The 13526-nt window shown below is 46.5% G+C and overlaps 1 protein-coding gene across 12 annotated transcripts in view; it reads left to right on the forward strand.

The window, feature by feature from the left end:
- Positions 1–13526, forward strand: part of LOC116847936 (synaptogenesis protein syg-2-like) — a 413298-nt gene that overhangs the window by 317248 nt on the left and 82524 nt on the right. For all 12 annotated transcript variants that reach the window (XM_032823535.1, XM_032823542.1, XM_032823543.1 and 9 more), the window contains one exon: positions 9013–9142. In XM_032823535.1, the coding sequence (XP_032679426.1) occupies positions 9013–9142 (130 nt within the window). The remainder of the gene's footprint in view (positions 1–9012; positions 9143–13526) is intronic.

The following is a 13526-nucleotide window of genomic DNA, read 5'->3' on the forward strand; positions in this document are numbered from 1 at the left end:
CACAAACTACCTGTTTCGTTAGTAATGACTACTAGAACTGTTTGCATTGCCATCTAACATTTGCGGGCGGAAACTAAGTTAAGGTCATAATACATGGACTCCGAATGTCCTATGTTCTATCGTCTGATAGAGTGAAGCCAACACCTAGAAAGAGAGCGAGAATATAGTTTTCTTCCTACTTTGTCACTTTTTTGTGCATCCATTTCTCGTTTCCATAATATTATAGAGCGCAACAGCACCCCGACTGGACTGGCAAGTAAACGTCTTACTTAAATCTTATTGTATACTTTGTGCAGAAAGAGACAGAGCTGTACATATTGGCTTCTCTTTTCTGACTGTATGCGGAGTCTATGTATATTATGTCTATGGTCTCTTTCTATATGTTGGGTTCACTTTTCTGGCCGTATGCGAGGTCCATGTATACTACGTCTATGGTATGCGCGTTCGAAATATTCCGAGTCGAAATTTAAATTCCACGTTAGATCTGCGAACATCTCGTCGAACTTGTACGCCAGTAAAGAACCTCGAGATTTATATAGCGTTTGTACGGACGTATTGTGATTCCTTTGATGCTGAAAATCGTAAATTTTCGCCAACTCCTCCATGTGAATTTGAAGAATCAATGAAGAAGCGACCTACAAGCGACTGAACTACCTTGATGTTCTGATGCGGCGTACAGCCTATCTATCCGTACTATCTATCTGTATACACGCTGTGGCGCGAAACAAGAGGCTTTGCCGCTTTATATTTTTCCGAGTGGCGGTGGATTTAGCGGATGCGCGTCCTCTCGAACCCGAGCCGCGTGTCGTTCGTTTCTCGCCGGGCGAGCGCGAGACCAGGTGTGGTTCGACGCGAAACCAGGTGTGCGCGACGAGGTCGACCGTCGATTCATGCGAGATACCGCGTGACCGCTGCACAGCATGCCTTCCTTTGTCCTCTTTTCCTCTATAGTCTCACATTTTCCTTCGGCAGATCCGCGCGATGCCCCGGTAGCCCGAGCTCCGATCAAGAGCGCGGCTAAACGTTACACTTTGAAGTGGAGCATCGAGCGAGAGAAAATCAGATTGCAAAAAGCACAACGCGCCGGATACACCGCGGTGTTCACCCGCTGGAGCAGAGTTCACCGGATGGAAACGTGACCTTAGAAACTTGGCCGCGCGCGTCTTCTCCGATTGTAAGATGATTTCGCGCACGAGATCCCCGATGGCGAAGAAATTTCGCGTTCTGCCACGGCTAAGACGTCGTGAATTCTTTATCCCGATCTGCTGAAGCTTCCGATTGTCGCGCAATTATCGATAAGTCGACTCGACTTTCTCATGAATTATTATCAAGGCATTAATTATGAATTTTTTTCACGTGAAATCAATCTTACTTATCAATCATGTAATTTTTTCCTCTAATATGAAAATTGAATAATTTTGCTTGGAAGCAATCATAGCTTTTTTCCTATAATGCCAACTCGTGAAAAGTGAACAATTACATATATTTTCAAGGTGTGATTTTTTCACGAGTTTGCAGTAGAGGAGAAGGCTCATGATTGTCTCGCAGTTGTTGATATCGCGTGTCGTTTCTTCTTTGCGACGGGATATTACGGTATCCGGGGGCGGCAATACAAGCGAGACCATGTGCGATATAATGTGCCGTGAAATGATTTCGGTTAACCGCGCGCCACCGCATTACGGACCGTTGTCCGACCTACAAAAAGCTCGATTCCACGTGTCCCTCCAGGGAGGAGTAAGGATGACAACGAGGGACATAGGGCCGCGGAGGCTGCCAAGCCACACGATACGAACGGAAAAAACTTCCCAATGGAATCATGGAATTATGGTTATGGTGATATTGGCGAGAGTTTCAGGGGAAATCGTGGCACCGCCTTGCGGGCCAGCCGTCGCCACAGCTGCGAAAACCCTAAAACTCGACGATATTGCGCGCTCCAAGCAGCATATATCTCTCATATCAATGTGTACGCGTATGCTACGTGTACACACACACACACACACACACACACATGTATGTGAAGGCGCAGGGGTCTATCGATGTTTCAGATTTTATTATTCGAGCCTTTTGACCGGAGCTATCCGTGTAAACCGCGCGCGAGGTCTGGCCGAGGAAGGGACCGATTCTCCGCGACGACGAGGACGGATTTCGTATAACAGTGGACGAGGGTTGGTAATCGCGGCGATTAGTCTTGCTCGGGCAAATTGTTATTTCATGAACAAAAAAGAAGGAGAGCCGTTAGAAACGTGATTGGCGAAACCGACGTCTGACCGGACACGTCCACATGTCTCGGATTATTAAAGAGCCAGGAGCGAAGAGTCTTGCCACATTTACTCCCGCTAATCCCCTCGTCGACCCTCCCTACATCGCGCGGCGATCTTCCCTTAGCTGATCTAGCCGCAGAGTCGCCAGGGTAAATTGATTTCTGCTAGGCGACGGTGGCCAAAGCGTAGAAACGATAGCTGCCAGCTAACCGCGGGTTTCCGTGGACGACCTGGAGTATGGATAGCCAACTGGCGAGCGTTGGTGGGTAGCACGGGGGTGCAAGGACGGACGGACGGGGTTAGGCAAAGTTGTACGGCTTCTCGACACTGTCTGACCCGCGGATTATCGGCTTAGCCGGATACCCGTTTAGGTTATTTCCGCGCGTGGAAAGGGCTTGACCAGACGAGGGTAGCCGTAACACTGATTTCCGGCGGCTTTCTCTCTCTCTCTTTCCTCCTTCTCTTTCTCACCCTTCGGCAACGCGCGGTCATCTTTGTATTCCCGTATTCCTTATCGGCGTTTGCGCGTATCCTGTTGGCCAATGTAACACGAGGATCGCGAAATTCGCCATTGCCCAGCGTGGTTTAACGTCTCACGAAACGACGTTGAAAATTGCGAAGGGGAGAAAATCTATCGGAAATGGGAAAAGAGGAATCTCTCTCTCTTTCCTTCCTTTTTCCATTTGCAGTTTATATCTTCGCGCACCGTTTTCTATCTACTATCTAATGATTATCGCGCGCGCGCGCGCGCGAGAGAGAGAGAGAGACTCTTCTCTATCGTTCGTTAACTCTCACACAGAGAGACGACTCTCAATTTGTGCTGTTGACACGTCGCTCGCTGTAAGTGCCGTGTAAATTCAGGCCCTCGTGAGTTACGCTCTGAAGATGTTACAATGTTCCACACTGACGCTGTACACGAGGAAGTGGGAGCGCGATTCAGAGATTTATGTACGGTCGAGTTGTTTCGCGCGCAAACGAGACTGCCGTCGATCGCGATATCTCGATCTTGCCGGTCCTAGGTCTGGATTTTCGCTGACAACCTCTCCTTGTTACCGAGAGGGTGAGAGGGCGAACGAGCAAGAGAGAGAGAGAGAGAGAGAGAGAGAGAGAGAGAGAGAGAGAGAGAGAGAGAGACTCCTTTCCGCGGAGCATACGAAACTTGTGTAAACCCGTGGGGCGCCGGCCAGGTATATGGAAACCGCCGGCGTCGATTCAGCAACGTTTTATAAAGAGTGGCTTTTCCGCTGCGTCGACGATATCACTTTCCTCCCGGTGGGGCACGTTACACGGTAAATATCCGTGCTGGCGAAGCACAGCCGCCCGTATCGCACGGACGCGCGCGGAGGAATCGCCATCGCGACGATAACGCGCCGAAATGTCTCTAATTCGATCCATCACGCGATACACGCGCGTGATCGCCTGATATTTCGCGAAAACGCGTTCCGCAACACGCGCGCGCACGGGGGTTGAAAACGCGAAATATCATTCTCCGTGTATCACGTTTGCCGAATTAAATTCCCAAAGGCGCACTCTGTACTTTGAATTTTCAGCGGGTACATTCACGCCTGAAATGTGGCGGTTTGCGCGAGCATTTCGTGGAAATTTTTCTATTCGAGCCTTTTATTTGCACTTTTGTTATACAGACCGGATTGTCAGTGTCTACGTGCTCTTGCGCCGTTCGCATTAGACGACGACTGGCTCGACTTTCGAAGATTAATCGTTGGGGATTGCGATTTTCTAAATTCACGCGAGTTACACGCGTTACCACTCTTTCTCTCTCTTTCTCTCTCTTTTACGCGCGCGCAGGCTGTATTAAATTTCCGAAATTGGATCCCCGGGAGGATGAAAAAGGAAAAGGCTATCTCTAGCGCGAGGCGGGTGGTATCACGTACGCAGTGTTATTCTTTCCCGCGGAGGCGGAAATTCACTCCGACGTGCCCGGCACTACGTATACATGTAATACGAAAATTCTGTTTTTCATCGAGGTAAAAAGGCCCGATCCCGGCATCGATTCGCGCCCATGAGAAGCGAGATGTTTCGATAGCACTTCGATAAAACTGCTCGCGAGAACTGATTACACGAGAGAAGAGAAATAGAGATGAGAGAACCGGTTAAATTCGACACGAACTAAAATATTCGCTTCCACAATTTCGATGTAGCGGAGGGATCTTCACGAGGGAGGAACGGATGGACGGCGACGAGTATGTAACTACCGGGATATTTTCATCACGATAACGGGACGCAACGGCTCTCACAAAGTAGTAGCCCCGGCCACTACCACGACGGCGACGTTCTCGTGCGCGTGACGGTGGAAAAAATCCTCAATGAAACGTGACACGCACGGAGGATTCGTCGTTCACCGGCGGAAAGGATTGCACCCCGACTCGTTGTGTTCACGCGTCTCTCTCTCGTTCTCTCTCATCATGTCTCTATCTCGCTGTCCCTTTTTCCAAGGGAACGTCACACATGCGGCCGACGGATGCGCGTCACAGGAGCTCTCGTTTTTCTCTCTTTTTTTCTAAATGCTTTTCAGCCCGTTCTCGTGGCTGCGGCGTCGTTAGCCCGTGCACACCCCCGTCGCCGAGGGTTGGCGAAGGAGGGAAGATCACGCGAAGCCGCGGGAACAAGGTGCGCGCACGCTGCGACGCGACAGAAGCGATCCGCTTCTGTTGCCACCCTTCAGGACTCATAATGCACCGCAGGCAGCCCAGGGGAAATTTAGCGGACGCCGTGAAAACCGTTGTTTTATACGCTTATACCGGCGCACACGCGAGATCCCTACGTACGTAACGTAACGTACCGTACTACAGTACGGTAGCCCGGCAGGTAGATAGCCGCCACGTAGAGGCTAAGGTAAAAGCGTTCGTGTTGCCGGCGAAGAGGAGAAGTAAAGAAAGCGAAGACGAAGGGGGATAACAGCGTTAACGTTAACTCTATGAGCTACGGGCGCGAGAAAAATGGAGGAGCTTGTGGTAAAGGTCGCGAGACGGATCCTGTATCCAGTGCTATAAATGTATAATGCGCGGGAAAAGAAGCGCGTTCCACGCGAACGCCGAGTACCACTTCGGTCGTCTGCAAATTTAATTAACGTCTCTGTCCGGATGCATTGACCTCGACGCAACGGGATTACTCTCGTCTAATCACCCTAAGAGAGAGAGAGAGAGAGAGAGAGAGAGGGAGGAGCAAGGGACGAGAGTGGGTTTCTCGCTGTACAATGCGGATATTGGCGACGTTCGTCACCAACCCCGCGAGAGATCGGTCAACAGATCAGAATTTGGATTCGAATAATTTAATCGGAAGGATCAATGTGTTTTCTACATTGGGCAACTTATATACTCGCAAATATTTATGCGTGCGTGCGTGTGAACGTTAAAAGGGTTGATGCTCGTCGATATACGGAGCTTCAAAAATCCACACGACAACTTTTCAGATGTACTTTCACCGAGTGCGCTATCTCGGACTTGAAAGTCACGAAAGAATGCAGTCGTGAGCAAAAATTCGGCGAGAATCGGAAAATTCACGAAATTTAGGGCTTATGAAATTGATGAAGAGTCGGTGAAGTGTACGAGTTAGTTTGTTGAAATTTCTTTAACGTGGTATTCCACTTGCATATGAATAAGTCTATCATAATTAATCCATTGTTTGTTGAAATTAAAAATTCAGAAGGTTAAATGCAGCTAACTACTGAGGTAATTGGATATTCAATCATTATTAAATATAACAGATGTATAATTTTCACGTATAAAAGACGTATAAAAGACGATATAATTTTCAAACAAAAATATTTTCTTATACACACACATACACACTACTTTCTCAACAAAATTGCGGAGAGTAGCCATTTGAAGCATCAAAAGGCAATGCCTTATATATTAAGTTTCGAGATGTTTTATTACTTAATGTAGAATTAAAATATTGTCTCGAGTATTAGCTGCGAATGCAGTGTTGAAATTTCAAGGAGTCCTACGCGAAAGCGGCGAAAAAAAAAGAAATACTCGAACGAGAACAGTGAAACCGGCTCCATTTGTTCCTTCGCGTAAACTCGTCCCGCCGTACGCGCGACTGAGCGACTGAGGCTAGAACGCTAAATTAGGGACTGCATAATATATTCCGCCGCCGTGACGGCGGCACAGAGTGAAAATTCTGCTTAAAAATTCAAAACTTGGAACGAGAGACCTAATATGCGCGCCGTGTGAACTATCGCTCATGAGGCCGAGAATGTAAGGAAGAGAAATGGCTCTCGCGACAGAGACTCGGAAATTGGACGAGGTGCAGGCATAAAGGTTTCGCTAAGTTTGATAATAGAATATCCGGTGCCTTCTCCTTCACGCACCTATGTACGCCCCTTTTTAGCTGTTGCAAAAGTGAAAACGGCGGCAGGGGCGTCACCCCTCGTGTTACTCAAATGACCCTTGAAAAATCGCGAGAAACGCAGAGAGAACGGAACTCGCGGTCAATCGGAGGAAAAATCGTGGACAATCGGACTCGCGTTCTTCGCAAAACACTCCCGATTAAAACGTATCATTACTAAAATTTGCCGCACAAAGTTCGCGCAACTACCCTCGACAAACATTCTCGGTCCCGACGGGCACCCGCGGCGAGACCGGACCCGACGGTCTGTTTTACAAAATCGATAGCTCCCGTGCGAGCAATCGCGAAAAACGAAAAGCACGAGTGAGAGAGCGAGAGAGAGAGAGAAAAAGAAAGAAAGAAGAGAGAGAAAAAGAGGATGAATTAGTAATAGCCGATTGGATCCACCGTTGCTGCTTCATTTGACCTCATTTTATACCGACATTTTTTATTTCGCACCGAAATGCGAAATAAGTTTGATCGGTTACAGTCGAACACATGCTCACCCGACTTGTCCGAATCGCCGCTTGTCCCGGTCCCGGACGAGCGAGCCGAGGAGAGGAAGGAAAAATTTGGAAAAATCCGCGTGGAGAAACGAGAGAACGATGTCGCGGCGCGCTTCCTCTACGGGCTCGACAGACTGGAAGGAAATCCTTCTATTCGCGACGCTCAGTTTTAATACGGTCGGACTGCCGGCCGGCCAACCGGCCGGCCGGTATATACATCCGTTTCCGCTTTCCGGTGCGCCGCGTTGTGTCCATCCACCATCCCGGTCGCGTCCGTCTCTCTCTCTCTCTCTCTCTCTCTCTCTCTCTCTCTCTCTCTCTCTTTCTCTAGTGCTTTCGCTTGCTATCTCGCGGGGGAGTCACCTCTCCTCCGCAAATATTCCTCGCCAATCCTTCAATACCCGGACAGACGACGGACGGACAGGCCGGCGATGTCGAGGGTGAGCTGTCCGTTGGAAATGTCGCTTTCTGGAGCGCGAAATTGTGACGCGACCCCTCGTTCCGCGTGCCGACGTCTTCGTCCAACGTGTGCTCTCTCTCTCTCTTTCTCTCTTTCTCTCTCGCTTCCTCCTTTCGCCCTCTCTGTTCCTCTTATCGTTTCACCTCAAAAATATCCAATCGTCCACGTCTCCGAGCAAGGGACGAAGCGTTGACTACGCGGGGAGTCCGTCGCGTCGCACGCGCGGCACGGATATTGGAATATTATTGCTCGACATCTACCGTGATATTTTGGCAAAAGTGAAACCGTCCGACGTTGCTTTCCTTTTATTCACTTCTCTTTTCTCTTTTTATTAAAGTCAATCGGAACGGTGAACGCATCGAGTCGCGACGATCGAAAATTAATTAAAATTCCAGCGTGTTGGAAGTTACCTCCCGCGTTACTTTTCCGGGCGAGATCTCTGTCTTCGCTTTGCGCGACAGGCTGGTGTAATATGCGGGGCGAAGTGCGTTTGAGAAAATGATCGAAGTTATCGGATGCAGAGATAAAAAACACGCGCAATAACCGTAATACGCGGTACGTGTATACGTTTCTCGGTAAAGCACAGCGGCTCTCTCTCTCTCTCTCTTTTTTATGAAACGCAATCACCTTTCGTGTCGCACCTGCGTCAGTCAATCCCGTTATTTGTAAGTCAAACGGATTTCCCTACGTTGGAAATAACCGCTCGGAGTTATTGGTAATGCGATATATAAGGGCGCAGGTAATAACGCGGGTCTTATTGAACGCGCGAGTCTCGTCACACACCACGTTAAAATTATTCTCCGATCGATCGCATATCTTCGGCACGACGACGGAGAGTTAATCTTCTTTCCTGTCTAAACTCGCGTGAACGGCCGAATCGCTAGCGAATTATCATCATTATTGGAAAACGTGAAACAGATCCCTTCTCCTCGTGACTCTCGCGGTTAATAGTGACTAATTTGTCAAGTGTTCTACTTTTCCAATGATTTTTTATTTTCTAATTTTTTAATATCTTATTTTTAATTTCCATATTATCAGTAAATTTTATATAAGATAATATATACGTTAAATTCAGTTTGTTTACTACATAGTGCTCCTTTTCTTCGATAAAGTTCCAGAATATTTTCATAAGTTGAAAAAATTCTTCTTTTAAGTACATGATAATGAGCTTTTCTCAAATTTATGAGACATATTTTCAGATTATTATCAGGAGAAAATATATTCTTTATTGAAGATAATTATTATTTAAAAGGAAAGAGTAAACTGTGAGCGATCGCTTCTCTTAACAGTGGAATAATCTTTTTCTGTGTGCAAATTCGCAAGAGCGATATCGGTAAGAGCGACGCTATAACTGTTACACAATGTAGCGAAACTTTTCCGTCCGTATGACGGAAGGTGCAGGTGGCAAATATTCGATCAGTATCTCGTGTTACAGGACCGCCGTTGCCCACGAGAGCAGTCCTCGATGGATCGGCCGAGTTGCCGTGCGACATTCGTCCGCCGCAGCATAACGACTCCGCTATCTTGGTCGTTTGGTACAAGAGTGATATCACACCGATCTACAGGTAAGCCGTTGACTCTTGCTTCTTATGGTTATCGAGCGGAGCCCGGGGAAAATTAACATTGCACGCGAAAGATTCGTTGAATGAGACTGCAATACGAGCTTGCAGCTCGGTGTTGCACCCGTTATATTTTAGTTTCGCTATTTCCGATGTGGAATCACTCAAAACTATCGAAATACATCCCGAAAATACGTCGAACGTTAATGGTACTTCAAATTTTGCCAACTGAAAGATATATTCCAATAAAATCTGGTTGAAAATACGTATTTGACGTATAAAATTGAACCTCCCTGATTGCGGTATTTCTAGTTAGCTTTTCGAAAAGGATGAATATTTATTTTGTTCGCTATGAGGAATTAAAAAAAAAAACACGATGAATTTATAGTTCAGTTATTCAAAAACTATTCCTAATATAATCACCAAATCTCGCGGTGTAACATTCCACCTGTCAAAATTAAATTTTCCACCTGTAAAATTCGAGAAAATACGTAGCTTTTTAGACTCTATTTTCTCCCAAATGATGAGATTCGCACATCACTTTGATAATTATATATCTTTAATTCCACGAATAGCTACAATTTTAACAAAAGATAATTGAAGATTTCAAACGCCACAAAATGGGACTAACCTTGGCCGCACTCTTTATACGCACAATTTTGCACGTTACGTAACCAACGCATTCGATATTAACTGTCTCGTTCTCGCAATGCATTCTGATATCCTCGTGCAACAATATACCGCATATACCACGTGTTGCGATTGCACACATGAACGCGTGTCATAACAAGAGCAGCCGCGCGCGACGCAGTGCGAGCGCGTGATGCGCGAGCCGCCGAAAAGAACGGCGTTTGTTTCACGTTCATATGTCGATTTTTGCCGAGATACAGGCGTGTGAAGTTTTCAAAGGGCGCGCAGTGGCGGCTTTGTCGGCGGGAACGAGTGGCGGGCCTCAGACCCCCTTTGAAATTCGCCACTCGTCGATATCTCGGCTTGGAAAAGTCGTAGCGACGCGAAACAAGTTGTATTCGAAAGCGGAGACTGTCCCGCTTCCGAGGAGGGTGCAATTGTTCCTCTCGGGCCAAAGATAAATCCACGATTAAAAGCGATGTCGAATTCTCTCTCGGTACGGAGGAGGGGAAGTGAAACAGATTGGATCGCAGAAAGTGCAATCATCCCTTTGTTACAACGTCAAAGCGAATTCTAGTCAGATTATTTTTTCATTATTTTTATCATATAATTCATCCCAAATGATTTTTCATAACTTTACAAATATATCAGAAAATGCATAACTGAATGATTGGAAAGTAGGGGTAGTTGGGGATAATTAATCTTTACAATCCGGAAGGCCATTATAATGAAATGGTGGAGATATCATATTTTTTACAAATCTATCCTTTGATATATATGAAAGTTTTAGTTCAAAAATTGCAAAACTGGCTCAAAGAAAGTCTGTAAAGGCAAATATTAATGACTGCGCGATTCTACCTAGAGCGGTTTTTCTTTAATAAGCATATCTAGGTCTTTTCTTGTTTATTTGTATTTGCTAAGTTAAAAAATATAAAGTTTAAATAAATATAAAGAGTTTAAATAAGTAAAAATAGAGAAATTTAATATTTTAAAATTTAATATTTTAAACAAAGCTTTTACTAATTTAATATTTTAAACAAAGCTTTTACTAATAAAAGCTTTTACTAATAAAAGCTTTTACTAATAAAAGCTTTTACTAATAAAAGGGTATACTAATTAAAGGATTAATGTGAGGATACAGGGTAGGGTAGATTTGACGTAGAAGAATGTTGTATCACGCATATTATACATAAGTATTCCGCGCGTGTGTTGACACTGTCAAACATCATTTTCCTCCCCTTCTATTATCTAAAAATTATCCGCACAAACATTTTTTGGTTCTTATAAGCCTTATCTTTTTTCTGCTTAGGTATGAGCCTGTCACATGGTTTAGTTTCTATGAAATTAGTTTATGAGTTATTACGAAACGTCACGAAATCGTCGAGAATTGTCAAAGAAACGCGTCAAAGGTAGAAAGTGCGCGAGAAAGAGAGCCACTGCTTTACGCTGCGTGGTATAATGGATAATTATTTCTTCCCGCCGGCTCGTTCGCTCACCTTTATCACTTATCTCCCGGTCCCGCATCGGGGTTAAGTTACCACTGCGGCACGGTCGTATAAAAAAAGCGTACACCCTGGATATACAACGTGACCCGTGCTCGTTAAACATCACGATAAGGGCGACGATAGGAAGAAGTCCCGCGCTCGCTCGCTCGCTCGCTCGCTCGCTCGGTCGGTCCACGTAAGCGATATTCACGCGTGCGGCTCGAGCTCGCGTGTGGCTGGCCAAAGCGCGGCCGTGCTTTCATGTGTGCGGACCACGTCGATTTTTAGATTGCAGCGCCCGATATACCAACACTACCACAACCATGGGTCGCTCTACGGTCTGCTTACGCGAAAATGCGAGATCGCCCGAGCACGAATCCGGCTGAGCAAAAAATATACAAACTAAGAGGGACTCGGGGTGATTTTCATATTTACGAGCGCGCTCCGCCGACATTCCGCCGGCCGAGTAATCGTCCTGAACGTATTAGCCTTTAATTGCGCACGAGGCTCCGTCGACGGCCGGGGATCGAGGAACGAGTGCGTGCACGTAAAAAGCATCTGAGGCACGTTCGATTCGGAATACGACATTTTTCTCGATTATCACATTTACTCGCGACGCGATAACGACTGAACACAAGGTTTCTATAGGAACGATTAAACTCGTTACCGAGTTCCAGCTCCAGCGGTATCGCGAGATAAATTCGCTACGATCGCATGAAAATGCAACTGAACGCGGCTTCGTGAAATATAATCAAGCATCTCAAATACGAACTTCGGCAGTGCTGTGTAATTAACTCCGCGTCAGCGCAAAACAAATAGCGACCGAGTCACCGATCATTTATAACGGGTGTTTCCTGCTTTACTGCGGGTCGATTCGAGTATAAATATTCTCTTTGATCCGTCTTGATATAAATAGCAAATTCGGCTAGATATTAAATAACGTAACAAAATAGAAGTAGAAGTTTGAATGCAAAATCTTTCGTTGTAGAACTCAAACAAGTCGTTCGAACACCAACCTGACCAGAAATTTGCTCTGTGGTTCTGTATATAATTGTTTGATCTTTGTCAGTTGTCTGGTTTGTATAGGATGTTATTATCGAGTCTACTTATTAATAAATGATTGCTACGCTGCGTTATATGACTTAGCAGGGTCTGACTTGTGTTACGGAGTAAATATTTGATCGGGAAGACGTAGCAAATATTAATCTTCGACCGTTCATGAAAAGTGCGGGTCGACGCGAAAGTCAGCTGCTAAAGGATCGCTCGTCGGCGCACCGGTGAGCCAGATAAAATCGCCGGATCACGAGCCACAATTCACAACGTCGAATTGAAAGTCCGAATGAAAAAGCGATGGGCCGTTTGTTACGTTCTCCTCGATACGCCGACCGCAATCAAATTGGCAGGCGTAGTCACTCGTCGGATAAATTTCTCTATTCCGTCGTCCACGCGATTCGCCTTCGTCGTCGGTGCTCGCAAAGTAGCGCGAACCGAGTGCAAGTAGAACATGCATACGCTTTCTCAGACACGCACCTTCTTACAAAAGGAAAACGTGGAGTGGATGGGAGATAGCGGAAATTCGAATTAGCCGTCGTGAGTGTTATTTTAACTGCGAATTTGGCATATGTAATTCTCATTTGAGCAGCGCGTCTGTGTACACCGTGGGAGTAAGGAGCCTCAATTGCGGAGTTTACCTTGGCTTGAAACAATCGTCACGAGAGAAACCGCGAGAATGGCGCTGTAAATATTAGATGGATTCCGCGTACACACATCCGCGGATTAGTCGGTGGTGCGTTTACTACGCTGCAAATTAGATCCCACCGGCTCTCTGACGTAACACCGTTCTCGCCAGGAGTCGACGCCGAGATCGTCGTCGCATCCCAACGATTGTTTCCGAACCGACAATTAGAGCCGAGCGGTCGAGAGAACTGCCATTCGCTGCGGGATGGCGCGAGTTTCGCAAATTTTCGCGCTTTATCGCGTCCGGCGCCGTGAGGGTCGTACTCGAGCGAATTACGGGGATGCGCCGCTACACTCATTGCTGTACACAGTTACACAGCCACTTATTAATTCACGGGGTCATCGAGAGATGCCGCGATCTTAATCAAATTAATCGCATTTCGACGTGGCAGCCTGCGTCGCGACGTACTCATCGCTCTTTTCATTACGGTAATGCGAGGGCGGCCGGGCGTCGCATCAACTAATGGATATACGAGGGGGGCAGGTGAGAGAGATAGAGAGAGAGAGAGAGAGAGAGAGAGAGAGAGAGAGAGAGAGAG

This window comes from Odontomachus brunneus, unplaced genomic scaffold (genome assembly GCF_010583005.1).
Source record: "Odontomachus brunneus isolate Ranch 3 - 2012 unplaced genomic scaffold, Obru_v1 Obru_scaffold_085, whole genome shotgun sequence".
Lineage (NCBI taxonomy): Eukaryota > Metazoa > Arthropoda > Insecta > Hymenoptera > Formicidae > Odontomachus > Odontomachus brunneus.